Consider the following 27,983-nt stretch of genomic DNA (forward strand, 5'->3'; position numbering starts at 1 on the left):
ACGAACGCCGACATTTCTGACTGTCAAGCTCTGACATTTGTGCTGTGTCGCCTTAGCTGAGTGATGGCTGGTGATTATTACAGTGATGTCAGACTCAAGCAAACTTGACAAACAGAATTTAGAGTCAGACTGGTTCTGTCTTGACAATAATCTGCAGTCAAGTATAACTGGAGGTTGATTTATAGCAAGATTGACCAATGAACAACCGCCTTTTAGCATAGGTCTCTAGCTTATAATATTTATAATATTTTATTTTTCAAACATGTGATGTTTTCCCATAATTATTATGATGAATATCAGGATTTTAAAAAGTTGAAATTTACCATGCTCAGGGCATGGCGCGACCAGCCGATTGATAGAACCGGGCCCATTCTAACACCCGTCCAGGTGAACTTAGGGTCCAAGTGGTGTGTTGGGCAAAGGAACCGGTACCGTCCTCTTGGAACCAGACTACCTTCTTCCACCGACAGAGGGGCGCAACTCACGACAAACTGGTTGCCCAAGTTTGTCGCCTCTTTCGACAAGCAGTAAGGTACTCGTACTGGGGACACATTCTACGCCGGGTCCCCACGAGGCAGCACTGAAAGATATCATTATTATGTTAAAACATTTCTTCGGTTTGACACATGGATTACGTTCTTCTTATTCCGGGTAGGAATATAGATCCCTCACAACCTCTGATTGTCATATAAATCGCCTAATTGATCGGGCGGTTAGACTCAGTGACTTAGATGACTGCATGTCCAAACTGCGTGGATCGATGCTCTGGATTCTCTGATCCATATTATATCATTACACAGAACACCATTTTATATTAGAAATATATGCGCTGAAGAACAAACAAACATTTTCGTTTTCATAAGAAATGTCTGCCAAAATTGCACAATTCCAGCAATATCATGAGCAAGCGTCCATGAATCACCATCAATAGGTGATGATACCAGGTGGTCGCGACACGGTGAGCGAATCCTGCCCCACCGGTGGTACCGCAAATAACTGAAGCAAATGCAGGACTTCAATTGTTCACCTGGAAAAAAAACCCCGAAACGTATGGTGAACGTAAGTTAAAATAGGGAATAACATCTGACACCATTTATGTCACTGATGCGGTTACAGGAAGCATATGAACATAGCACACGTTGGTAGCATGAAGCGTGGAATGGCAAATAAGGTTGAACACAAAGAGACGATGGAAAAAACAAGAAGCACGGGAATGGTGGCAGTGAGAAATCGAACGTGTCAGCTAAATGTGGGAGGAAAACCCGAAGTTTTGATGTCTCAGTTGTTTAACATTTTGGGTGAAATAGGGTTTAACGTCGCTTCAAAATTATTGCACTTATATAGCAACGTGTGTGTGTGTGTGTGTGTGTGTGTGTGTGTGTGTGTGTGTGTGTGTGTGTGTGTGTCTGTGTGTCTGTGTGTTGGGGCTGCTTGTACTAGTCCGGAATGTTGCCGATTTATAGTGCTAGCCCACTGAGATACCATGCCGAAGTTTAACATGAATATCCCACTCAGACATAGTATAATGATTCCGAGCCGACCAGTCCTTGTTTTAGCCTCTTAATGCCGAGCGCAAGGCAGGGTAACAACAAGTACCACCTTTCAACGTCTTTTGATATGACGCGGCCGGTCGGACGCTCTTCCACTAGACCAAGGAGGCGGTCCTGTTGAGACTACAGTCGACTGCTAGTATATCATAAGCATGTGTTTCTGAATCACTATGAAATAGTGATGATACCAGATGTTCGCAGAAATGTGAGCGTATCCTGCCCCGGCGGTGGCACTCGTCACAAACACATGCAAAGGGAAGTCAATTGTTCAGCTGAAAAAACAGGGAATTGCATAGGACATCACGTTTGTCACGAATTAGTCAAATTTGGAAATGTCCCCAAAATGTCTTCCATAAAGCGTTTTGAAAGTTTTACTGAGGCCTTGACTGATGTGACCTTGATCTAACAACTTCTGAGCAAGAGTCGTATGACGCTCACGAACAACGTATGATGTTTTCAAATGGAGGATTCCAACCCACGATCATAGGATGCTGGCATGTCTAAGGGGCGCAACTCTGCAAATTAATCGCAACGTCTTAGACGATCTGGCAATCCGTGGCCCCAACCTGCTTGTCTGACAGTATGTGGTGAAACATTTCCTAATATTTTTTGAATGTAGGTGATAAAGCGCCATTGGACATGAATTAAAAACTTTGTATGGAATACATTTAGATGAGGTTTCTATGCGAGCCATGCTCTGCATTAACGATTTAGACCTCTTCCACTGGCCCACACCCTCAGGAAAGACACCTGCAACCGTTTTAAAAAAAAGTCACTAGTTGACGTAGCCAAGGGCCATTTTATGACGTGAAGGCCGTATATTTATAGGTTTAAAGTGGCTGTCTACTATCGACACTGCATTCCAAACCGGATTCACACAATGTTGACAATATGCAGCTGTTACGTGCAGTAAGCTTGAGAACTAACCTACCGGGTAAAATAAAGTATACATTCATGTTTGATGATGGCTAAAAATCAACCAAACAAGAAATGCTCATTCAACGGTGAAGTATTTGATACGGGTATAAAAGTTATGTTTTTGGACTGAGAGATTGTAGTGTTTCAGTGGCTGTTTGTAAAAAAATGTTTGGTCAAATTGAATTTCCAAGTTAATGCTTTCGTTTGACAGACAGTTTAGTTACAGGCTTGAGTATTAGTATGTTTTAAAGACAAATAGTTTTCGATTGATCTACGTAAGTACCCATTCCTCTCCCCTTTACACATATCCCGTATGGAATTTGGGTTAGAATAGGGCCCCAGAAATTGATGCTGGTCGCAAGAGGCGACTTAATGAATCGGGTGTTCAGGCTCAGTGACTTGGTTTGATGGCATGTCGTAGTTCCCCGACGACAGGGAACTTTGCTCGACATGTTTAAACTTTTTGCGAACACCTGGTGTCATCACTGTTTTTATTGATTCTTTCATGTGATTTTTTTCACTATCTCGGCAGATAATCAAAACTGATTATTTTTACATTAATAATTTGTATGGATTGTCGGTTCCAGAGTGGATTATTTGCAGGTCGCCACCATTTACAAACAAACAATACATACATCTCACGCGCGCGCACGCACGCACACACACACACACACACACATATATATATATAATAAGTACAAAACACAGTTAACTGAAAGAAATTCAAATACTGTTTGTCAAATTCGAATACTGTTTACTGCAGGGTTTAGATTTCCAGTTTTAATAGACCATCGACAGACGTAGTGTGTAACTAATTTAATGTTTTGATCTACTTATAATTATCACTTCCCAAACATTCATGGAAAGACCAATTTTGCTTGCAACTAAACTTTTGAATCAAGGTCAGATCCCACCATCACCCAAACACCCAGAATATGAAATATTCTCTCCCTAATCCTTTTGCATTTTGGGTCAAGCTCGTGGGGTTCAGATGGGATTATGGTTTATGCTATGTAGTTTTATGGCCAGTTCTGTACTGACGTGGGATTTAGTCTTTCGGTGATAAATGTCCATTTTCAAGGCAGACATCTTTGAATGATTCATGCTGGAATTTGTATGCTGTAAAAACAGACAACACTTGACACTAATGTAAAGTGAATTTGCCATGTGACTATGTGCCTTCATACGATTCATGTAAGTATTAAGGAAATAAAGTTACGAGATTGTTTACAACGTCACATAAGTCGGACAGAACAGGGGGAGTGCAACTGTCTACGTTTCCATATCCAGTGAAGTAGCTTATTCACGTTTCCAGGTATGTACATGTACATGTAGAATGTTCTACGTAGAAAAGTCTTCTTAGATTTCAGATGATATAAATATGCAATAATCAATATAATATGTGAACGACATTTCTTACAGTTGAACAAGGTGAATATAAATGAATTGCAAGAATAGATGCAACACCGAAACATGTTAAAGTAGTATTTACACAGAAGTCGTATTCCCTTAAGTTGCATGTATTTATTACACCATTTCAAAGACTAGCAGTATCCATTATACAAACTTCAACTGTTACTTCTTCCTGTAGGTGATGATGAGTAAGATGATGCTTGTCGTGGCCTTGATCATAACCTGTGCTATATCTCATGGCCATGGTGTGGCTGACACTAATGAAACCACGTCCCAGAGAAGGGCAACTTCCATGGCTTCAGCTGAAGGTGAGGATACAAAGTTAGCTGGCAATATTTATTATATATATGTTTAGAAGTAGTTATCCTGGATGTATGTAGTATTCACAAGAACGGTCAAGGGTTTAGTGATCCCAGTATATCAACACTCGTTCTTGAGGGCCGCATTTTGCATAACGGTTCGAATAACAGTCATCTAATATCTGAGACATCTTAGAATAACTAGCCTTCATGCAACAGGGGTGCAACTGTCTTGGGAGACGTAAATTTCTATTTTTTCATCAGCATAGACAACCACCGTGAAATAGTTTTGAATGTGGTACGTAGATGACCATTTTCATCACAGATGGCGTCCAGACGTACATGTACTTGATACTTTATAGGGCCTTACGTCCTGGGCTATATGAGAACAATTCGCTGTTTCTTCATCTGTCGGCGAGGTTTGACGGACACCCGCTGTGATTGTTCCAGGTGTAAGGTAAGATTTAATTGATCGATCGTATTTCATGATTTTGAATATTTCAAAGAGAGGAAAGCGGAAGTCACAAAATGTTTGGTACAAGACTATTACATTGATACGTATCGTCATTTTAAGGAAATTGCTTAAACACAATTGTACATGTAGTGCCACGCTGGTGGCTAGATGGATGGATTAGGCTCAACGGGTGTTGGTGATACAACTGATGAGAATGTTTGGCTGTATGACTGAATGCGGATCAGTATTTCAGTTATATTACGGACCGGTGAAGATCCTGATTAGAATAGGTCTTCAGCAACCCAGGCTTGCCATAAAAGGCGACTGTGCTTGTCATACGAGGCGACTAACGAGACCGGGTGGTCAGGCTCGCTGACTGGGTTGATGCATATCATCGTTTCCCAATTCCGTAGATCGATGCTCATGATATCAATCACTGGATCGTCTGGTCCAGACTCGATTATTTACAGACCACGGTCATATAGCTGGAATATTGCTGAGTGGGGCGTTGAACAACAAACAAACAAAAGTTATAGTAGAGGGAGAAAATCCCGACGTAATGAACGTATTATACGCTTACAACTTTAATGAAGCCCATGAGCACAGGTATGGCGCTATAAACCAAGAACCATAATAAGGGAAAACCGGGTATTGGAACCCACGATCATAGAATTCTAGCACATCTCAGGTGGCAACCATATTTAGCGATCGGGTCAACAATAACCCATGAAATGCGTTGCAGTCAGATAATTTCATATTACTACTTGTACGCTTACATGTCTATCTCGACCTGCACATTAGTGCTTTTGTTTTGAGTGTCTAAAAATGTCACCAGTATGTCAGTATAATAGATGGAATCGAAAACAATGAAGAATGTGCGCGGAAACGTATGCGTATCTTAAAACAATTACACATTTTCAGACTAAAGTATGCCAAGCAGGTCAGCGGTGTAAAATGAATGAGGGAAATCCAGTCTGTGTTGCTGATCGCGAAGGTAAGGGGACAGTTATACTTATGCGTCTTTCTGTTTATCAAACACAATTCATCTCAGATGCGTAATTTGAGGACGATACATGAACGCAAATACATACGAACAGAAAACACCAGCGACGACTTTTTTTTACAAGAATCTAGCCCTACGAGCAACTCAGCATCTAGAAACACTTATGTCATGAATCTGATTACATGAAAGCATCTTGACGTTTAAACTGTTTGTCATCTCAAATATGATAACCCCTGTCCCGTTTACACAGTGTGCCAGTTGACAAGGGAACTTGGACCATGCAGAGCTCTCATGCCGCGATATTTCTACAACCAAGCCACCCGTCGATGCCAGCAGTTCTATTATGGTGGTTGTCAAGGAAACGGCAACAACTTCAAAACCCGTGGGGACTGTGTTGCTACGTGCAGGAGAAGAGGCGTTGTGTAAAAGCCATACTGACTTCATATCAAACAGAAATGAACTTTTGAAATTAGTTCATCCCACTTTGTGAAGCTGTTAATGACGATATAGCGACAATGAAGTTTCATTGGACAAATGGATAATTGAGGAAAGAAATTAAACACTTCGAATGACGTTACGTTATTGTTGGCGTTGATGTTAACTATGATAAAGTGTGATTTCATAAGATGTGGTAAATAAATTTCAGCTACCATTATTTGACCAGTTTTGAATGAGCGAGGACATACTGGATTTGTCTTGTAGCATTGGAGTGGTGGAGCGTTGGAGTGTTGGAGTTGTGTGATGAGTTCCATTGTTTTAGTTTACTTGGTGGACGTTTATAGGGACAAAACACAAGTGTTGTTCGTGTGTTTGAGAACTACCGGGTTTTCTGCTTAATGTCCGATAAGTTAGAGTTTACGTCACTAGCAGGATATAGTCTTAAAAAAATAGACATGATGGATCATACACTTACTTCATACATATCTGTGGCCCGCCACTCCTAAGGGGTTGAGTGTTAAGCCAAGGTTAAAGCTGTTGTTAATTGTTCCACAATCGGACCTTTTACATACGCACTGATTCCTGACAACGATAAAAGGTGCATAAAACTTACACGGCATTTTATCATCAGTTCAGACGAATGGTAAAAGTGCCATTATCAAAATCCTGCTTGAGAGTGAGTGAGTGAGTTGGGTTTAACGCCACTTTTCCTGCTTGAGAAGATGATCAAAGCCTGAATCTCATGTTTGTCCAAGGTCCGAGCCTCATTGTAGCCGGGAGTGGTTCGTTATACAAACTAGTTAAATAGTTAGTGCATTTGTTTGTCACACCGAAATCCCAAATTCCATTCCCCTCATGAGTACACTATGAGAAACCCATTTTTGGTGAAACCCGCCGTGATATTGTCAGAATATTGCCAAAAGCGGCTGCGTAAAGCAATATTCACTCATCCATGATTCCGCTGCAGAAAAACACATTTACATGTTGGCACTACATTAAGTGAAATTTTGATGGTGCGGTCAACATTTTTATTAAGTTCTCTTGGTGTCACAATACAAACGATATACTGAGTTCATGTCACGACCTGGCGTCTGTCGTCGTCCATGGTTTCGTCTGTAAACATCACTACACCTATGAAGCTGAAATTTCACATATTTTTTAACACCAATGATGAGACTTGAATCCGAGTTTAAATATTTAATTTATTTATTGTCATTATTCATACATTCATCCATATGTAATGAAATTTGGTATGTAGTAGTGGATAACAATCTGATGTTCTCCGTGTTAAAGTCCAGCAAGCTCATTTTATGGTCAGCCCTCCTTCTATATGATGGCCGTGGTCGTCTTTACAGACGGCGTTATGAACGTTCTGAGGCTGCAGATGTAGTCGTGCATAATCATTCTGTTGGTGGTTCCATAATGATATGCGGAGGCATTTCTTCGGTAGAATCTCAACCCACAATGCTACAGAGATGATATGAGGTACAGAGGCGCCTTGATCACCAAGAAACCAAGAAGACAATGCTCACACATACTGTGTAAATGTGGTAAATGTTTTTTTCATTCGATAACAAAGAATACACAGAATGAATTGGCATGCTTGCACTCCTGACTTTAGTCTATGAGTATGAGACCATTATGCACCAAAGGGATTAAATTCAAGGATGGTTACACAATACCCTGACTATCTACAATGCAGTAAGTGCGACAAGAGGTTATGTGAACAAGATACTCTTTGATATGCTCAAATCACTAGACTCTATGCTTACAATTTTCGCGAATACCTGGTGTCATCACTGATTTTCAACGATCCATTCATACAGTTGTCACAACCATGCTGCTTTTCACGCCCATGGAATACTTTTGGCAGATAATCGACACTTTGACGTTTTATATAAGTTAAACTCATATTGACTGTATCGCTTTTGTATTGAATTTGGATTGAAAAAGAGCGTATGGTTTTACTCCGCTTTTACCAAGATTCCAGCAATATCATAGCGGGGGACACAGCACACTTTCAGACATAATGTCTGAGTGTATTTTTGTTATTGGCAATTGTTTTTAGTTTCAGTCCCATATTATATAGGTGACCTTCAACAGTTGCAACGTGTGTATAATTTGAAGAATTTGACATTTGTGGTCCTACGCAAATACACAATATAAAAACATTAAATAACATGTGACCGCCCCTTATTATTTATTTAATGTTTGCACCATAGCCAGAAGCAAAATTAAGTACTTGTAATTCAGTAAATTCGGAACATGCAAATCCATTACAGAGCGCTTTTAATGCTGACTCACTCACTACACCCGGATTTCAGGACCTATAAGATAGCGGATATGCTTATCCTGTTCCCAAACGGTATCTTGGTTGTGCTGGATCAGTATTGTTTTACTTGTACAAGATTATTATTGTTATTATCATACAGGTGGAAGAATGTCCTTTTGTGGCGCATTCATTAATATTCAAGTGAGTCCACTCTGACCTGTAAATAATGGCTTCTAACAAATAGTAGTTAACAGCTTAAGCAACGAACCACTTACTCAGGACATGACGACCAACAGTAACCTCTCAATAGCCATTCGTCAGCCCCTGTGATACGTTCTGAGAAACCATACATTCTGACGTACGGTTAAGAGACTAGTATGGTGCGCGTAAGGTTGGCAAACAGGAGGTGCAAGGTGAGGTGAGGTGAGGTGAGGTGAGGTGAGGTGAGGTGAGGTGAGGTGAAATGGGGTTTAAGCGACATGCATCCACGTGTGTGTGTGTGTGTGTGTGTGTGTGTGTAGCTGCTTGTACTAAGTCCGGAACGATGCCGATTTATAGTGTTAGCACACTGAGATACCATGCCACAGTTTCACATGAATATCCCACTCAAACACACTATACTAACGCCGATCCGACCAGTCCTTGTTTTAGCCCCTTAATGCCGAGCGCCAGACAGGGTAACAAGAATAACCATATTTTAACGTCTTTTGGTATGACGCGGCCGGGGTTCGAGCCCCGGTCCTTCCGCTCTCCGGGCGGATGCTCTACCACTAGACCACGGAGGCGGTAGGCAAGTTGAAAAGTTCTCGTGCAGATAGATTTATATACATACCAACATGGTAAGTTATTAGCTTTTCTTTTCCGGAACTCAAAATCTATACAAATTTGTTAAGTTTGACAAAACTACAGAAATTTGATACAGTGTTATATGCGAATGTATTAAAATGGCGATTGCTTGGTTGTTGTTTGACGAATGTCTTTTTCAGACGACATATATTTTGAATACCAACTGATTAACCGTAATTTGTGAGGTGAACAATTGACAGTTGACTTGACTTTGCATGTGTTTGTGATACGCTCACCTCTTCGCGAACACATTTTATCATCACTATTTGATGGTGATTCACGGACACATGCTGATATGTATAATCGCCTCCGCTTTTGGCAGAAATTTGTTATGAATATAGAAAGGGTTTTGTCGCTTTTTTTTCAAATAATTTAATGGTATTTTCAAAAATAAACCGAATACAAGGTTATCTGATCATAAAATGTAGATCGGAAACATTGAAATATTGATCGGAATTCGACCAAATTAACTTAATGCAATTTGCTCCTTTCAGAATCCGTCAGAATGAATATCAAACCGTTTATATTTGTGGTAATTCTGACATGCGCAGTAGTGTGCGTGACGGGTGATGACAAGGAGGAAATAACCACAACGGCACCGGTCACAACAGGGAAACCAGGTACAGACTGCACACAGTGGCCTCGCCTTTATTACTTTGATACCACCTAAGTGCATGTACGCGCATATTATTCATACTAGTCGAGGCGCAGGCATGTTAGAATAGTCAACTGTAATTTGTATGTCAGAGTGTTTAAGCAAATATTCACAGAGATTACGGTACACGTTACTTGTCAGACACATGAGGCTGCATATTTCGGAGTTTTCCATCTCTCGCCAGCTCTGAATTTATATTCCTACATGAAATAATAAAACTTTTTCCTATCTGAATTTTCCCCGCGGCTTTGGAAAATTGTGCCCAGATATTCTACTTACATTGCACACTTACAAGCCCAGGTCACATTAATCTTTCTGTAGCAATATGAATTAAGAATTCCTTTCTGAAGCAAAGCGATTCGATCTACGTCATAAATTGATTTGAAGACTGTTACTTAAAATATCAAGGATAAATTACACAATCAGTAAAAAACAGCTGGTCTTTCTCACCTTTTCAGTTTTTTAAATGTTATTTCGCCCACCAGCTCTTTTGCTAGTAGAGGGTGAGATGACAAACACATAAAAATATTGTGGCCTTATTATGATGTCGAGCGTCATACCCTAGCTACTTTGGCCTTTTGAGCAAATGTCTTTGATATGGCGAAAGGAAGTTAGCTGTTAAAGATGTCATATATCTGCCGCGTGAGTCCAAACAATATAAGGCAAATTTATAAAGCAAGTCAAATATCAAACGTTTGTTTGTTCGTCATCATTTGGAAAGCCAAATACATGTGCCATTTTTTTAGAACCTCTATTACCCCGAAGGTTAAAGCTGTCGAATGTTTTCTATTGACTTCATCTGAATGACAACCTTTTTCTTTGATCTTTATGCTTTTAAGTGGTCAACTCTATAATGAATTTGACATTTACAAACGATATCGATGACCTTATAGCTGGACAAGTTCAAATAGAGTCGTAAGGTTTCGAGCGATTGAGTTTCTGGGCCATTCCAAGGCACATTGGAACAAATGAAAGATTTATAAAATAATTACATAAATGTTCCCTGGACATGCCAGATTTAACTCGTTAAGTAGTATAGATGAGGGGGATACTGTGCCACCAATCCGTGAACCAGGTCCAGCCCCTGACAATGCTTCCATGTTTGTCTTAAGCTTTATCAATTATGTGATGTCAATTACTGAATTGTCATGATTGGCATCAATATTTATCAAAATGCCATCCTATATCGAGGAAACAATTTATTCTTAATCTCCCACCAGTGCTCTAGGTTTGGTAAGGAATGCTTGGCGTGCTCGTTGTCTCCCCGGTTCTATGATCTTTTAGACAATGCGGTCCACGTGATCCACATAAACTGATGCGGCAAGCAATTCGCTGTGCAGAGTTGCGTTCCTTGGTCGCACCAGAAACCTATGATTGTGGGTTCGAGTCCCGGTTCGCCCCGATTATGTTTCTACGTTTGTCAGCACCATACCCGTGCTCGTTGGTTTCACTGAAGTGGTAAACGTCTAAGACCTACATTACTTCGGGCTTTCCTCCCACATGAAGCTGACACGCCGTGATATAACTGGAATACTGTAAAAAAGGGCGTTAAAACCAACTCACTCACTCACTCATGATGCGGCAAGACGCTAACCATTACACAACAATTATGAGATGCCACATGCTATCATTTGAAAATCCATATTACTATGTTGTTATTCTTTAAATAGTTTGGTAAGTACTTACCAAATTGTAATGACAATATTCCTCCTGCGCATACCATTATTTCGGAAATATTTATATCTTACAGTTCTGCTAAGTTCTTCGTTCATTTCCTAGGAGACCATACTGAATGTTCTCTTTCCTTTTTCACACATGTAAAGAATCAATTGATATCCATGATAAGATACCCTTGCGGTAAGGGAAAATATCTCGAAGCAGCACTGACATATAGGCGGGGTAGCCTGATGGTTCGTCACGCCGATGACCTGGGTTCGATTCGCAACTTGAATACAATGTGTGAAGCTCATTTCTAGTGTCCCCAGCCATACTGATTCACTTATACGAAGAGGTATTTGTATTTGTCCCACTCGTTTTTATTGAATTGTTTATGTTACTCCTTGACATTACAGAAATGCATATTACAGCTCCGCCAAGTTACAAGCCAGACACCCGTCCTCAGCTCTTCAGCTGCTACTATCTCTGCCAGATCGGGATGGGGAGCTTGTACTGCAGGTGCCCGCAGAGGGTTACATGCAAGGTGCTGTACACTTCTTAATCATCGACATCACATTTTGCCGTTATGTGAAAGCCTATTTGGGGCGTCATGAAATTGTTACATCTTATGTACTTGGGGTTAATGCAGTTTCATATTGTTCCCTGTACCTACATGTATATGTATGTTGTATATCGAACCACTTACGTTCCAGACAAAGAAGTGTTCTGATGGCTACGTATGCAGTGAGGTATACGGACATGCCCGCTGTGCGCCGGATACATCAGGTGCGTGGATGTGTCGCTTTCTACCTTTCTGTGTTTTGTCCCCTTAATCGTGCCAGGATCCGCTGTTCCTCGATAATAACCCTTTACCTGTAAGTACCATAGCCGGGTTCCTCGGATTTCATCAAAGTAATAACTGACATTAACATTTCCTTGTTAGCCATGCATATGTCATATATCACTGCTGCATGCAATTAATGGCGCTGTTATGTTAAGTTTATTCAAATTCTGTTGTCACACGCACAACGTTAACACTTGTGTTGACAAGGCACTCACCAGTTACAATAGAATCACATCCCGAAAGTACTTTACAAGAGCTGATGGTATTTTTAACGTGAACTGGTTTTTGTGTTTCCAGTGCATACTTGCGATATGGTTACAGGCAAAAACATTCTTGACGTGACACCGTACATTGCAATTATTGTGCTATATTCTATGTTTGTGTTATTACAGTGTATAGGCTCCCTAAAGTTAGCGGAAACTGCAAGGCTTACCTGCCCCGGTACTACTACAATTGCTATTCCCGGAGATGTGAGAGTTTCATCTACGGCGGATGTGGTGGAAACGGAAACAACTTCAAGACGCTCGACGAGTGTAACCGACGCTGCAGAATCCGGTACAGAGGGGATGCCTATTGATGGAGATAGATCGGAGTCGATATTCCCTTTACGTACCATGGCATGGATATGAATGTAGCTACAATTTGTAAACAATGAAATAAATATCGTTTATCATATTTGCTTTTTCTTGAAATAATACGAATGTATTGAGTTTTCTCTATCGTTTTCACACAATGGTTGACAATTACAGTCCTTAAAGTCTCTAAGTTGACTTGGTAGACTCGCTGCATGGTACGCGCTCATTCGGCCATCGATTTTGGTTTATGTCAATGCAGGGATATGGATCTTCCTTTAAGGAAACCGTGCCAATGACGTTGTAGGATTTACAGCGCAAGTTCTACATTGGCTGCAAATGATAAAGTTTTTCAATAATGAACATACCAGTCTCCTTATTCTTGGCACACCAGCGATGTACCAGGTCGATCCGTAGCTTCCAGAAGTGACATGAAGAAAACTGATATCAAATCAGTGGATGAGCGTATAACCATAGCTTAAGTGACAATTGTTCTCATGGACGATACAAGTGGACAAATTATGTTACACACTAGCTGTCCGTTAGGCTCCTAGGCCCAGCACGCCAAAGTCCCGGTTCGATTCCCCACATGATACAATGTGTGAAGCTCATTTCTGGTGTCCCCCGCCGTGATATTGCTGGAATATGGCTAAAAGCGGCGTAAAACCACACTCACTCCCTATCATGCTGACATTTTCGAGGTGTGGCTATAGGATTCGTATCCAAGCATCTGTTTACGAGGGCGGAGAAGCCCTGTCCTGAACAACTTTATACTAATGATGTGTATCTGAACGATTTAGAACATGAACCGCCATGTCGCAACACATGTAACGATAAATCGTCAATGCTAGAGAATAACCAGGCTTGATTATAAGGAACAGATTCCAATTGGCGTAAGGGCAAATTAGCTGTACAAATTATGTGAATGGACCATTGAAAAATTAGTGATGACACCCGAGGCACCGACACTTTCAGCTGTGTTAAACATAATCCTCATGCCCCCAGGTAGACATCTGTCCTCGCGTTATTAACGTCAGTGCTTGAGGCGGATTCATAGTCGCATCGCTGTCACGGAGAAAGGACAGCATTTAAACAAAATGAAAATACATGTATTACTGTGTCTAAGTGACTTCCGGTAGACCCTGACGGATGACAATGGAACAGACAGTATGACGCATGTTGCACGTTTCATTCTTGCCTGCATTACATATTAACATGGGAAGTACGTCATCGACTTTTCTGTAGTCACGTTCGTTGATGTCACGCGCTATTATATGCCAGAAAAAGATAGGAACCACTGTCGTTGATACATTCACAAACTGCCATAGTATATTGTGTTTTCATTTCTGATAACGGATGATACACTTTTATGCATTTTTTTGTTTTGAATGAATATTGAGGTTCTTAATCTTATGCAAAAATGGTCGTTGTCACCTGAATGGTCCTGTTTCCATTACACCGCCTCCGTGGTCTTGTGGTAGAGCGCCTGCCCGGAGAGCGGAAGGTCAGGGGTTCGATCCCCGGCCGCGTCATACCAAAAGGCGTAAAAAGATGGTACTTGTTGTTACCCTGTCTGGCGCTCGGCACTAAGGGACTAAAATAAGGACTGGTCGACACGGAGCCAGTATACTGTGTCTGAGTGGGGTATTCATGTTAAAACTGCGGCATGGTATCTCAGTGGTCTAGAACTATCAAATCGGACATGTGGGATATTCTGTCATGTTCTAGTGATACTTGACTGGTCAAGCACTGTGTGGAAAGTGATGGAAGCCAGTTAGACTACATAAGTGGAGAGGGTGTGTGCCTGTCTCATCTCATATTTCATCTCCCATTTCGTCTCCCATTACATAAAGACCAGCTTTTGTGTGAAGATCACTTACCACCTCGGATTCCCAGCCTTGGCCTCGGAAGCGTGATCACTGTTGTGGATCGGTGAATATTATTATCACAAAATTTGTTTTGTATGTCATACTGCCATTGATTATTGTACTACCACTCTATTGCATACTGCTATTGTAAATTGTAAATACTGTGCAGGAAACTGTATTGATTTGAAAACCTAGTTCATTTTGTGAAACAATTGTTTATTGTATACCAATTGTTGTTTGCTTGTTGGTTTCACACTATTTAGTTTTACGTTCAGATTTATCGGTTAACATATTGTTTCAATCTGGGAATCGACAAATAACAATAGAAATTGAGTCTAGTGGTTTAAAGGAAAACAATGTGATGTGCATGGCTGTGTCGCTTAGGGGGGTTGGGTAGCCTTGTGGTTAAAGCATTCAATCGTCAACCCGAAGGCCCTGGTTCGATTTCGCACATGGTTTGTTTGTTTGTTTGTTTTTTGTTTAACGCCGCACTCAGCAATATTCCAGCTATATGACGGCGGTCTGTAAATAATCGAGTCGGACCAGACAATCCAGTGATATATATCATGGGATACAATGACATGCATCAACCAAGTCAACGAGCCTGACCACCCGACCCCGTTAGTCGCCTCCTACGACATGCATAGTCGACTTTTACGGCAAGCATGGGTTGCTGAAGAACTATTCTAACCCGGACCTTCACGGGTCGCACATGGTCACATTGTGGGAAGCCCATTGCTGGTGTGCCCCACCGTGACCTGGCTTGACTATTGATAAATGCTCATCGACTCACTGATACATGCCGCTTTTCGTGAGTTGGAATCTCATCTATTATTATCCTTGGTACGTGCAATGGATAGGTTTATGATGCTTATATCATTCGTCGATACTGAAGTTTCTTTCTGATACCTGATGTCGTCACTGGTTTCCAGTGATCCATATATTTTTTTATATAGATATTTGGTCTTTTACGCCCAATGGAATTTTTTTCTGCACATAATCGAGAAATGGGCTTCACACAATGTACCCATGTGGGAAACCGAATCAGGACTCTCGGCGTGACGAGCAAACGCTTTAACCACTTGGCTATCCCACCACCCCACGTCCTGTAAATCATTGTCAATGACAAATGAAAAATTATATTTGATGAATAAACACTTGACCGTTAACATAATCGGCAAACCTGATTATTTCATTGACGAGTTTCCCACAAAGGTCTTCAATGTGATTGATGTTTATGAGGTGTTGTTTGAAGTCGCACTTCCTGCTCGAGGGAAATTTCAACGTCCTGTCGTCAGTAATTCTGTCTTATAAATGTCGAGCGATACAAACACTAAGGAAAGAAACAACTGTCTCAAGGGAAAACATTCCACTTCCAGATAGTTGCGTGAAAATCGTGGTCAGGTAAGACATACTGCAGACATTCCAGTGTGCAGGTATGTTCATGCCCTCTCTACTCGATTTATACTGTAAGTAAATGCACTACACTGTTATTCAAAACACTGAATATACCTTGAGTTGTTTTAATAACAATAGTTTGTAACTTGACACAAACTAAACGTGACAAAGGCGTGAAGACGTTACAGACGGACCACACATGGCTTAAAACAGTTGAGCAATTGCAAAATATACCAGCATGATTTTTATCAATGACACAAAATCGGCCGGTATAAAATAATTCGCCAATGAATCATTTCGTCCATACGCATCAACTTCGGTCAAGCACCTTCACTGTGATTTTGTTTGTGTGAAAGTCTTTGCAAACTAACTGATCAAGTTAGCAGTGGTTTCGATGATGCATATACGAAAAGTGGCCTCACCTCCCCACCTATGCTTGTGACGATCCATATATATTTGACTGGCAGTTGGCGTTGTGGACGGAGGACACGTGCTCCATATATACAGATGGTGTACAAGATACCGTTACAAGTGACAACGCACCTTTCACCCCCGTAAACAGTGACTCTGCCAGGCTTTAATATTTCACTGGCTCACAGATCTCCCCATCTGTGTGCACCAGTAGCATGCCAGGTGCCATTCATGGCATCGCTAGAAGATGAAAAAGTTATTTTACCAGCAACCATGTCTACACTGACCTTGCATTGATGTAGTATGATGTATCCCCGATGACGTGACAGGACCCCCAGGCTTCGTGTCTCCAACGTGCTGATGTTATATCACTGATACATGCATTGGACCAATGCATTAATGTTTGGTGTCTCGTATTATCATGCAATATGTATTGCCAATGACATAAGCAATTAGGCCAGATCTTGATTGAAGAGATAAATACATTATGTGTGTTCAGATTTTATCGAGTTTTCGATGTCCGAAAGTTTTATTTTGAAATTTTGGATTTTGAAATGCATGGAGTTGGCATGATGTGAAAAACCCCAAACTTAATCGCAGTGGTTCTGATAAATATTGATCAGTTAATATTTGATTAAGCCAAAACAAATGACACGTTTGTAAAAACTGATTGTGTGAGTGAGTTGGGTTTGACGCCGCATTGCATTCTTCTTACATCACGGCATGTCAGCTTCGTGGGAGGAAAGCCCGAAGTGATGCCGGTCTCAGACGCTTAACACGTTGGTGAAATCCACGAGCACGGTTATGGTGCTGACAAACCTGGATACAAACTTAGAACTCGGGCCGAAGCGGCATTCGCACCCACAGTCATAGGTTTCTGGCGTGCCCAAGGGTCGCAACTCTGTAGAGAGAATTGCAGCGCAAAATATTAATAAGATACTTATAAAGAAGGGTCGTTATACACTGAGACTAGTCTGAAAGCATACACTCCCATTTGTTTTGTTTTACATCTTATGAATAAGCAAACGAAACTCAGCGAAACATGACATAGCCAGGCTTATGATAGAGACCTTTACACCAAGTCTGTTCGCTGTGATGTTCGTTGTTAAACTATTCAACCAATCATTAAAATGACAAGGCAAGACAGATATGAATGATGGATGTGTTTACCTATGCTGTTGAAGTAAACATGGCAATGTACTTGTATCGAAAGGTCAAACGGACAAAGGAATAATCCATGCACAGATATATTGGTAGTGATATATACATACAAACTTGGGGTATATCTATTCTTTTTTTGTGTGTGCACTTCAGACCATAAATAACGATGATATAGGTAAGTGTTCATTAAAGATGTGGAGTATCAATTAAAGTCAAACAATAAAGACCAATAACGCCACACCTTTTCCTCCATTATGTTTTACAGACATGGGCTGAGAGCGGTGTTAAACAACACACAAACATATTCAGTGTATTAATACGCGTTGAACTTAATTTCCGCATGACGTAATCACGCTGAAGGGGATAATATTTTTTAAAGGTAATTATTTAAAATTTTATTAGCATGATTCCATAATTGCCTGTTTCAAATTAATAGTACATGAATATGATCAATTTAAATCATCTCAATCAGCATTCCCCAGTGAGTGCTAAAAGGGTGTGTTTAAATATCTGATCCAGGTTATATGGCCTATGGAAAAGAGAGGGAGCAGTGACAGGGAGATTGATGGGCTTCGGACGTCCGTACATTCCACTAGTCGCGCCCGGGACTGCACCTCCACCTGGCCACACTAGGCACAAAGTTCAGCCGTGAGAGGGCGCCGCTATTTTATGACGTCGATGACGTAACAACCACAATCCTATACCAGTATCGGACATATACGACCTGTTGGGTGAGTACTGTCCCTTTTTATCGCATGTTCTTAAGCTTTTAAATTTATTTCGAATCGTAATTGAAATTTACATTCTTATACTGTTTATTAAACATAAAATGTCCATAGTTTCAACTTTTATCATATAGACAAAATGCTCAGTTATCAAACATTTAATCATTTAAATGAACTGTGGACCAAGGCATATTACACGAAATGACTTTAGGTCAGGTTTGGTCTGGTATAACGATTCGTCCGAAATTATATCAAGAACAACCAACTCGGGACACAGTTAAATAACCTTGACCTTCACGCAAGAAGGCTGTTTTTGGAACACGCTCAGACATTATAGCAAACAAGTTGATTTGAGTGTGAAGAGCAGGTAATTCAAAACACTCATTTAGTTTCGTCTCCTTTTCTTTTCTTGTGACAAAGATGTGATGACGAATACCGCAATGACATAGACCTTTATATGTCTTGTATGTCACACAACGGCCTTCAATCCATATTTTGTGGCTTTATTTCGGGAGTATGCAGTGCAAAAGAACGGGTGTATTCAGCATGAATGTCCAAATAAGAAAACCTTGCTTCGTTAACAAAATTGAATAGTGTTGACATGAAATCATCAGGCTTGGGGTTATAATATAGTGGATGTAGAGGAGAGCTGTGCCGGCAGGGATAGAGGTGTTAAGTTATCAATCATCAATAAAGCCCCGAACACTTCCGGTTCAGATGCTAATGTTTGATACTCCCTATGTGACTGCCAAGGTCAAACAGTCCTTGCTCTGAAAACAACACGAATCTTGTCTACCGGAAGCAAGTTTTACAACTATAACTGTTTTTGGAAAAGAACTTTGATATTTGTCAATTAACACATATTAACACACAACGATATATATATATATATATATATATATATATATATATATATATATATATATATATATATATATATATATATATATGCTTTATAGATAGGCTTTATTTATATATATATATATATATATATATATATATTTATATATATATATATATATATATATATATATATATATATATATATATATATATATATATATATAGCTAAGGGTGAAAGCTTTTAAGAATACATTTAGTTAAATACATGAGCTGCATTAGATTGAACGAAAACTAAACACAAAAAGACCTGAGGGATGGATATTGTAATATTAGTCACGTGGAATAAATGTGACTGATGGTTATTATTGTTAGAAATAACCCTAAAACTTGTTTGTCATTGTATCAGGTCATGTTTTCCAAGTACACATTTGCTGAGTAGTTCTTTTGTATTGTGATATTCAATTTTCAGGAATATTTATATCCAGAAATACCATGCTGTTTATTATTTATATAAGAACATAATGTTTTATGGTCTCACAGATAATGTTAAGATATGGAGTAAAAAAAGTTTAGAACCTACGTGTAGATCCAGCTTATGAATATGTATCCAATATTGTATTTTTTAGAGTCAACTTTCAATGCCGGATTCACGTTAGATATGACTGATTACATGATGAAAACACGTACTGCGTTGATTGGGAGCCTCCTGGTGTGTATCCTGGTGGCAGTGGCGAGTCAAGGAGCTGAGGAGCCTTCGAATCCAGGTATATCACGAGCTGTAAACGTGCAGCATTGTTTTATTTTCATGCAGAATAAATGACACCTTTATGGATAGAAACTTATTGTATTCTTTGTCACGACGTTCCAGAGCTACGTCTTGCTCCTTCAGCAGGTGAATGCTTAGTAAGTGCATTAAATTAGTCATGATATGTTTATACAAGGTGAGATGAATGTAACAAAGATAACAATATAATGACAACGCCAATGACACAGGATTAATGTACAAAGAATGGTTTAACGTCGCTATTCACAATATTCCTACAATGTCACGGTGGGTGAACCAGATATAGCTTCGAACAATGTACCCATGTTGAGAATCGAACCCGGGCCTTCGGAGTGACGAGGGAATGTTTTATATGAGCGCTTGGCTACCCACCAGCCCCTGATTCAGAATGATGGAGTAAAAAGGCATCAGTGGTACACCATGAGCACCAAAGTATTCACGTGAACTCATTCAAACAATCAAAGTCCCTCGATCAACTGGAGAACAAAATAATAAGATGTCCAGTTGTTACGGTTTCTCATCTCATTGGCCTGTCAATGTCAATTTAAATGATCTTTCAGGATATCTCATAACCGTATTGCACTGGGAAGAGCACATTGTTTAATGCACCGTTCTCACACTGTTGGGTGAGTGCATAGGTTGCTTGGGACTCAAACTGGTCAGCTGTTGAGTCAAGCATTACACAAATAGAATATACTTGATTGTAATAGCAGCTGCGTTTGTTTTCGTAAGTCCTGTTTAATAGTCTATTAACGTTCCGTTTCAGGTCTCGCAATGTCTGGGCATCCTTCTGCACGTCTGTGTAACCAAATGTGTCGACAGAAGCCAGTTGTGGACAAGTGCCAGTGTTCGTCCAAAGCAGCATTGCCTTCGAATCCTTGCCAGGTACTAGAATTTTCATAACATATCTGGAAAAGCACTCGCTGTATTATGCCACAGTACATATTCATTTGTTTCTTTAATATATATAAGTTTTATTTTCTCTCAAAAAAGGAGATATTTGAAAATAGCAGATGATAACATAAATACAAAGAGGTATCAAATGATGACAATTGATCGATAAGCAAAAAGGAAGGACTAGGTGCTACACGGGTGTGTACTGTAGGAACGTTTGAGATGACTTGATCAAAATGGGTCATGCTTCCACGATTGGTCAAACATTCATTTGTAGGGCATGGCATGGTCCAAATCAATCTTGAGTCTTGTTCACTCCTCTTACAACTCTTAGCCAAGTTCAACCAACGTAACGGGTAACTTTCAACTTCGGCGTACACGTCTCCAGATCATGTCCTCGCCATGCTTTATGGGACAAAACACAGGATGCATGACTGGTCATTGCATTCTGGTGAAGGTTTGCTGCTGGAGGTGGCTCGGTGGACACGAGCGCCATCGTCTTATAAGACAAAAGGTGGACAAGCATGGCGCGCAGACAGCACAACTATTGGCGCCAGTATGTTGTCTCGGTAGAACTGTTCAGTAGCTCTTCCAGTGGGCGTTCTGGCAGCCATACTGATCCCGCCATCCATAGCGATACAGACCAACCCCAAATCTGCAATATTGACGTTTGCGTGACGTTCGTTATAACGCCTTCATACACGTACACGCCTATGATAATGTCGAGATCGAAAATTGTAATACTAATTGCTCGAAGCAATTTGAAGACCTTTTTCTGAAGTGTCAAAATCAAGAAAGACTCCCTACACTGAGGAATTGCATGGTTACGGTTAACTGGGGCGTTATCGTTTCCTTTCGAAACCGTTCTGGCCTCATTTGTCAAAGCTGATTTGAACACCGATCCTAACATATATATTTCATGACCCTCTATATTTTTGGAGTGTATCTAAACATGATATACGCATACATGTAACCTCATGCGTAAGTACAAAACGAATATGGTGTGGTATGGATAGATGTAAACTGTCGATTCTTTTCACAGAACAAAAAATGTCGATTTGGGACCCGATGCACCGCCTTTGGAAGCAGGCCCGTTTGTCTCCCAATGCCGAAAGGTACGATGCCGTTTAAACACAATGTCAAACTCTGAATCTTGATTCAACCAAGTTATTTATGCACTCACTCATTCATTTTGGGGACGTGTACTGGGGTTTGTGTTATCATTTCTGTGACCCAATAAAGATTCGAGGTAGAACAGGTCTTCAGCAACCAATGCTTGCCGTATAAGGCGACTAACGGGGTTGGGTGGTTAGGCTCGCTTGGTTGATGCATGTCATCGTATCCAAATTGGGTGGATCGATGCTCATGATGTCAATCACTGGATTGTCTGATCCAGACTCGATTATTTACAGACCACCGTGATATGGCTGGAATATTGCTGATTGCGGTGTTAAACAACCAACAAAACATAACTTCTGTACCTTGTTCAAAATACAACTGTTGCATTTCTACTGTATTTGTCTCGATGTGTTTTCTTCATTTTCCAACTTCTTACATTGATTTACGTCCATTTACTCGTTACGGGTTTCTTATGTTACCACATGGCTGCTTAATTCACGTTGGTTATCCATGTGGCTACTGTATATAACATGTGCTTGGGATAACATGAGGACGTCCGTGTTGCAGCGTGTTTGCTCCCCCAGATGAGAGGTCTGTGCACAGGTACAGTAATCCGCTACTACTTCAACCACCGATCCGGCAACTGCGAACCTTTTGTCTTCGGAGGCTGCAGCCCTAATGCCAATAACTTCATTAGCATACAGCTATGTCAAAAGATTTGTATGATGATACAAGGCTGAAGATGAACCATAAAAGGCACCTACATTTTAGACATTATCATCGGCATCATCATCGGCATCGTCATCATCATCATCATCATCATCATCATATGTTATTTGAACATTGGTGAAGCTCTGGCAACATAACACTTTATTTAAGGTCATTCATACAATCACTCATCCTCGATTATCCAGGTATTTATATCAATTTCTATTCTATTGCGATAAATAACCTGGACTAATTCGCAACAATATTTGAATCCGAAACGACGCTAAAATAGCAGCACAGTGAAACTAGCTTCTGTTGTTTTTTTTGTTCGTTGTAAAACGTCGCACTCGGCAATATTCCAGCTATATGACGTGTCTGTAAATAATCCACTCAGGACCAGACAATCCAGTGATTGATATTATGAGCATCCAACTGGGATACGATGACATGCACCAACTAAGACAGCGAGCCTGACCACCTCATCCCGTTGGTCTCCTCTTACGGCAAGCATAACCTCCTCTTACAGCAAGCATGGGTTGTGAAAGTGACGTCACTTTCGAAAGAAAGCCAACATATTTATCATTTAAGAATTGGGATATAATACACTGTATAATCAAGGACGTTCATCACCGAACTCAACTGTTTTGATCGCGTTTAATCTAACAATGGGTAGTTATTTTAACTGCAGAGTACCAGAATACCATTTTGACACAGTGCAGTTGTGCCATCGTCTAGAACACGGCACCAAAACAATAGACTTCGATACAGTACATCATAAAGGATTGCGAGCATGAAATGAGTGCCTAGAAAGCGAGTGTCTCTTGCTTTCATTAATAAAATGATAAGGTTCTCTGAAAATGTTTGAGTCAATTTTATGCCTGGATCATTGAGCTAGAAACAATGCCATGAAATTATAGTCAATTATACGACAAAGCATTCGCCCAACACTGCCGTGTCCCCATCGATAAGGAGGTTCTGTAATCGAAAACAATAGCTTTGAAGCATGCGTATGATAACCGTCCGAAGCTAAAACACCTTTAACGATGGTCCGGTGACACCGGTGATATACAGAGCTATATCCCTTTGACGTGCCAGAATCCTAGTATAGTAGGTTTGAATCCCGGTTCGCGCTGATTATGTTTCTAGTTTTGTCAGCACCATACTTCTTGTTGTTTTGACCAAGGTGGTAAACATCCAAAACATTCATCGTTACGGGCTCTTCTCCCACATCAAGCTGTCACGCTCTTAATAACTGAAACACTGAAATCATTCGTTTAAAAGAGGATCTGTTTTCAGCTTTTTCTATCCCCGCGAATAGCTGCAAAATTGCTGATACGGATTAAGCAATAATCACTCACTCCAGCTTGTATCCAGATGGTGTAATTAATGTCATGGCCGAACTCTAGATAGTAAGTAAGTGCACTAACTGCTAGATGAATCTACACTATACAGTTGACGTTAGTAGAAAAATATGATAGCGTTTTGACAACTTGAATCAAACTTGAATGGACTGTCAATCGGGCCCGGCAAAGACCCCCTTTAATTGAAACGTTCTTATTGAAACAAGCGCAGCATTTGACCAGGATCTGCTCGATACCTGATTATGAATTAAGAAGAATGTTAGAGGAGGGTACTATGTTAATATTGGGAAGTATCCATTTATATCACAGGGTGTACATATTAGTTTGTAAATAACAGCGATAAACGTCGATTGTACGATTCCGACTATACCAAGAGCTGATATACCAGTAACTGAAATACTGCATAAACACAACCCTCCCTTAAACGATTTTTCTCATCCATGGTTTCCTTACAATATAGACGGTTACCTTGACATGTCTTCAGGTATTAGTGTATATACGTATGTTTATTTATAAAGCAGCCATTTGGAAGCATAAAATTGTTTTGAAAAATGTATCTATGTTCTTATGAAACAACATATTTGTCATTTAATAAAACAATAAAATTTATGTTTTAAAATACGCTTGAGAATTATTGTTGTTGTTTTTCATGCTTTGATCTAAATACATACATACATATATATATATATATATATATATATATATATATATATATATATATATATATATATATATATACAAGTATGATCCAATTGCAGAAGAGTGTGCTCAATACAAAGTGGAGCATAAATACAGATTTGGATATACTTTCCTTATATCATTTTGCAACATTTGAAAGAGAATTACTAGAAATGGTTGAACTAACAAGCTAAAAAAAAGAAGCGAGCTCATTTCCACCTGTCGCCATGGTAAACCCCCAAGCCGAGCAAAAACGAAAGGGTCAAACTTAAAACCATGTTTCATTATGCCTGATGATCGTACGCAATACCATGGGTGTGTGTGTGTGTGTGTGTGTGTGTGTGTGTGTGTGTGTGTGTGTGTGTGTGTGTGTGTGTGTGTGTGTGTGTGTGTGTGGATGTGTGGGTGTGGGTGCAACTATCAGTACTTTTTTTTTTCAATTCTTCGTTTTGGTACAAGTTGTAGTACCTCTATCAAGACAATGATCAACGACTGAGTGATTATATAGCTAACTTAAAGTATATCTTGTACAGAGATTAACAAAAATAAGTCATGATTGGAAGGAAGCTCAGCTGTTGGTTACCAGCATCTGTACCGAAACGTAGTATTGAAGAATAAATAAAAGAAGGTGGATTCCATAAGCCTACTGTATCATTATGAATATGTCACACCCTCAGAAGGTTGATGGGTCAGCTGGAATACACTAGTGTCGAAAAGATCCATAAGTTTATAAAACACCTGTTGTTTGACTTTGAAAAGTATCAAATCACCTGCAACTGAAAAAAGACGATTTCTTGCTTTGTCTTTACGTTAGATGTACATGTAGTGAACGGTAGTAGTGACATCAATATGTAGTTTTAACATGCCCCGAAAGCCATTGAAAGTCCACGAAACCCTTGTTTATCATCTGCCGGGTTCTTGCTGTGTGTGAAGCGGTATATGATCGAGTTCTCTCCCTTATACCATGCGTATTGCCACAAGAAATACAGAATTCATACAACTCTTAGCGACAGGCCTTGAATCCAATAAGAAAACATTCCATATGTGGATCAAACATGAGCCTCATCGTTTAAAATGCACACCCTGTATATCCATTAATGAAATCATAATATATTAACAGATCAAAATTGGGACGGAGGCCTCCAAAGATGCCTTGACGCCATTGTTCTTTGTATTTTATCACCATTAAAAAGTGTTGCAGCCTTTACAATCTGGAGAAGAGTTATTGAGAGAGCAATATCAAACCACATGCCTCCGTACATTGACAACAAAGAGCAAGTCTTTGATCACATTTAATCACATTGTGCTTGTCCATCACTGTCTATTCTTTCTCTTCCAATTCACGTCACAGGGCAAAAAGGTATTTTGTTAATTTCACTTTCCCCTTTTTTGCTGGTCACAGAAGCGGGAGACAAATCGTTTACTACTGTTACAGCGTAAGAGCAGGATGAGGATATTTCATTAACGGAATATTAATATCAATATCAGCCAATCGACCACCTCTGTCTTTCTCATCAGTCAACTGTCACCAGCACATTTCCTTGAACATGGTTTTTACCAAATGCTATACTATGAGCTTCATGTCCACATCGTTAATGAAAATTTTGTGCATTACAAAAAACATTTTTTTTCTAAATTATTAACGTCACAATTATCATTGTCACAGTCTTTTGTGTGAATGAGAGGAACGTTTTACTAAAAAATGAAAACTCATTCGGGAAAGAATAATAACACATTTCCGTCTGATTCGGATTTCTTCAATGATGGCTTAATTAACGTCATGCTTGCAGGTACTTTAACATGAGTAGGGACAAAAATCATTAGAATTTTACACAGATGATGAGAGACAAACGTTTTTTAATTCTACCATGGGAATGAACCTCAAATTATTAACAAACCACAAATATTGTCGCGAGCACTTATAAAAACCCAATTAAATTGAGCGAATGAGAATTGTATTACGGCGTTTTGATAAGTATTTTAATACGGCGTGGTAGTGCTATGTAGGAGGAGAATCCGAGGTGATCCAGGTTTGTTTGTTTGTTTAATGCCGCACTCAGCAATATTCCAACCATACGACGGCGGTCTGTAAATAATCGAGTCTGGACCAGACAATCCAGTGGTTGACATCATGAGCATCGATCCACGCAATTGGGATACGATGACATGCATCAACCAAGTCAGCGGGCCTGACCACCCGATCCCGTTAGTCGCCTTTGACGACAAGCGTAGTCGCCTTTTACAGCAAGCCTGGGTTGCTGAAGACCTATTCTAACCCGGATCTTCACGGGTCAGGTGATCCAGGTATTAGTATATAACGGATACATGTACGATGCTGACACACCATGGATCAAAGAGCGTATGAAATATAAGCTACAATGTTTCACCGTAACTCTGTGCAAAAGTGGCATAATGTTATGTGGTTAATAGACGTTTGCCCGGAGAGGGGAAGGTCGGGGGTTCGACCCCTGGTCGGCTCACACCAAAATACGGTTTTGTTACCCTGTCTGGCGCCTGGCGTTAATGGGATAAAACCTATACTGGTCGGCACGGAATATGAAAATGTGTCTGAGTGGGGTACCGACGTGAAACTGTGGTATTGTTTCTCAGTGGGCTAGCAATATAAAATCGCTGAAAGTCTGGACAATTGATAGCAGCCACACACGCGTTCATGTAAATCGTTATAGAAGTTAAATAATCTTTACGTGACACGAAATATTTCCACCACCCCCAACGAGTTGTCAATACGTAAAGTCAAATGCACAGACCTCTGAACCATCATTGTCACATCATTATCACTTAACCAGAAAGATTCACCTGTGTTTATTTGATCATTGTGTTGATGTTAATAGTCTTGCCAATGACGATAACGTCACTTGCGACGTACGCTTGGCGTACAGAGCGGACATACATGTATGGCGTTGCTTAATGGGTGCTGCAATTGGAATGGTGTTCTCCTCACTGACGTCATCAAAGGAAGAGAAATTATGTAAAGCGTGTAATCAGATGTACGACTTTTGTACGACTGTAGGCGTCTGTAAGCGCCCTGTCACTCAGGGGACAACTTGTGCATCTTACCTGCTGGAGAAAACACAAGCGAGTTTTGTGACTCA

General features: G+C 40.1%; 2 protein-coding genes across 2 annotated transcripts; both read left to right on the top strand.

Moving 5' to 3' along the window:
* The first annotated feature begins 1,147 nt into the window (after nucleotides 1–1,147).
* On the top strand, nucleotides 1,148–12,925 carry LOC139443796 (carboxypeptidase inhibitor SmCI-like). Its single transcript, XM_071224711.1, has 6 exons — nucleotides 1,148–1,222; nucleotides 4,060–4,189; nucleotides 5,888–6,059; nucleotides 11,921–12,053; nucleotides 12,218–12,290; nucleotides 12,741–12,925. Exons 1-6 carry the CDS (start codon nucleotides 1,148–1,150, stop codon nucleotides 12,923–12,925), a joined length of 768 nt encoding a protein of 255 aa, XP_071080812.1.
* Nucleotides 12,926–19,984: 7,059 nt separating this feature from the next.
* LOC139443106 (four-domain proteases inhibitor-like) lies at nucleotides 19,985–22,863 on the top strand. The gene is made up of 4 exons (XM_071224048.1): nucleotides 19,985–20,090; nucleotides 20,877–20,995; nucleotides 22,047–22,119; nucleotides 22,691–22,863. The coding sequence occupies exons 1-4, from the start codon at nucleotides 19,985–19,987 to the stop codon at nucleotides 22,861–22,863; spliced, it is 471 nt and encodes a 156-aa protein (XP_071080149.1).
* The last annotated feature ends 5,120 nt before the right edge of the window (nucleotides 22,864–27,983 follow it).

This window comes from Haliotis cracherodii, unplaced genomic scaffold, assembly GCF_022045235.1.
Source record: "Haliotis cracherodii isolate W230 unplaced genomic scaffold, xgHalCrac1.p SCAF_5, whole genome shotgun sequence".
In the NCBI taxonomy this organism is placed as follows: domain Eukaryota; kingdom Metazoa; phylum Mollusca; class Gastropoda; order Lepetellida; family Haliotidae; genus Haliotis; species Haliotis cracherodii.

What these genes read in the sequence shown, in the direction of transcription:
- LOC139443796 (XM_071224711.1), top strand. Translation starts at nt 1,148, where the DNA reads ATGAAGCGTGGAATGGCAAATAAGGTTGAACACAAAGAGACGATGGAA. An exon ending in TTCCATGGCTTCAGCTGAAG is followed by an intron (nt 4,190 to 5,887) that starts GTGAGGATACAA and finishes CCGTTTACACAG; the next exon opens with TGTGCCAGTTGACAAGGGAA. An exon ending in TGCAGGAGAAGAGGCGTTGT is followed by an intron (nt 6,060 to 11,920) that starts GTAAAAGCCATA and finishes TTGACATTACAG; the next exon opens with AAATGCATATTACAGCTCCG.
- LOC139443106 (XM_071224048.1), top strand. Translation starts at nt 19,985, where the DNA reads ATGACTGATTACATGATGAAAACACGTACTGCGTTGATTGGGAGCCTC. An exon ending in TGCCTTCGAATCCTTGCCAG is followed by an intron (nt 20,996 to 22,046) that starts GTACTAGAATTT and finishes TTCTTTTCACAG; the next exon opens with AACAAAAAATGTCGATTTGG. An exon ending in TTGTCTCCCAATGCCGAAAG is followed by an intron (nt 22,120 to 22,690) that starts GTACGATGCCGT and finishes TCCGTGTTGCAG; the next exon opens with CGTGTTTGCTCCCCCAGATG.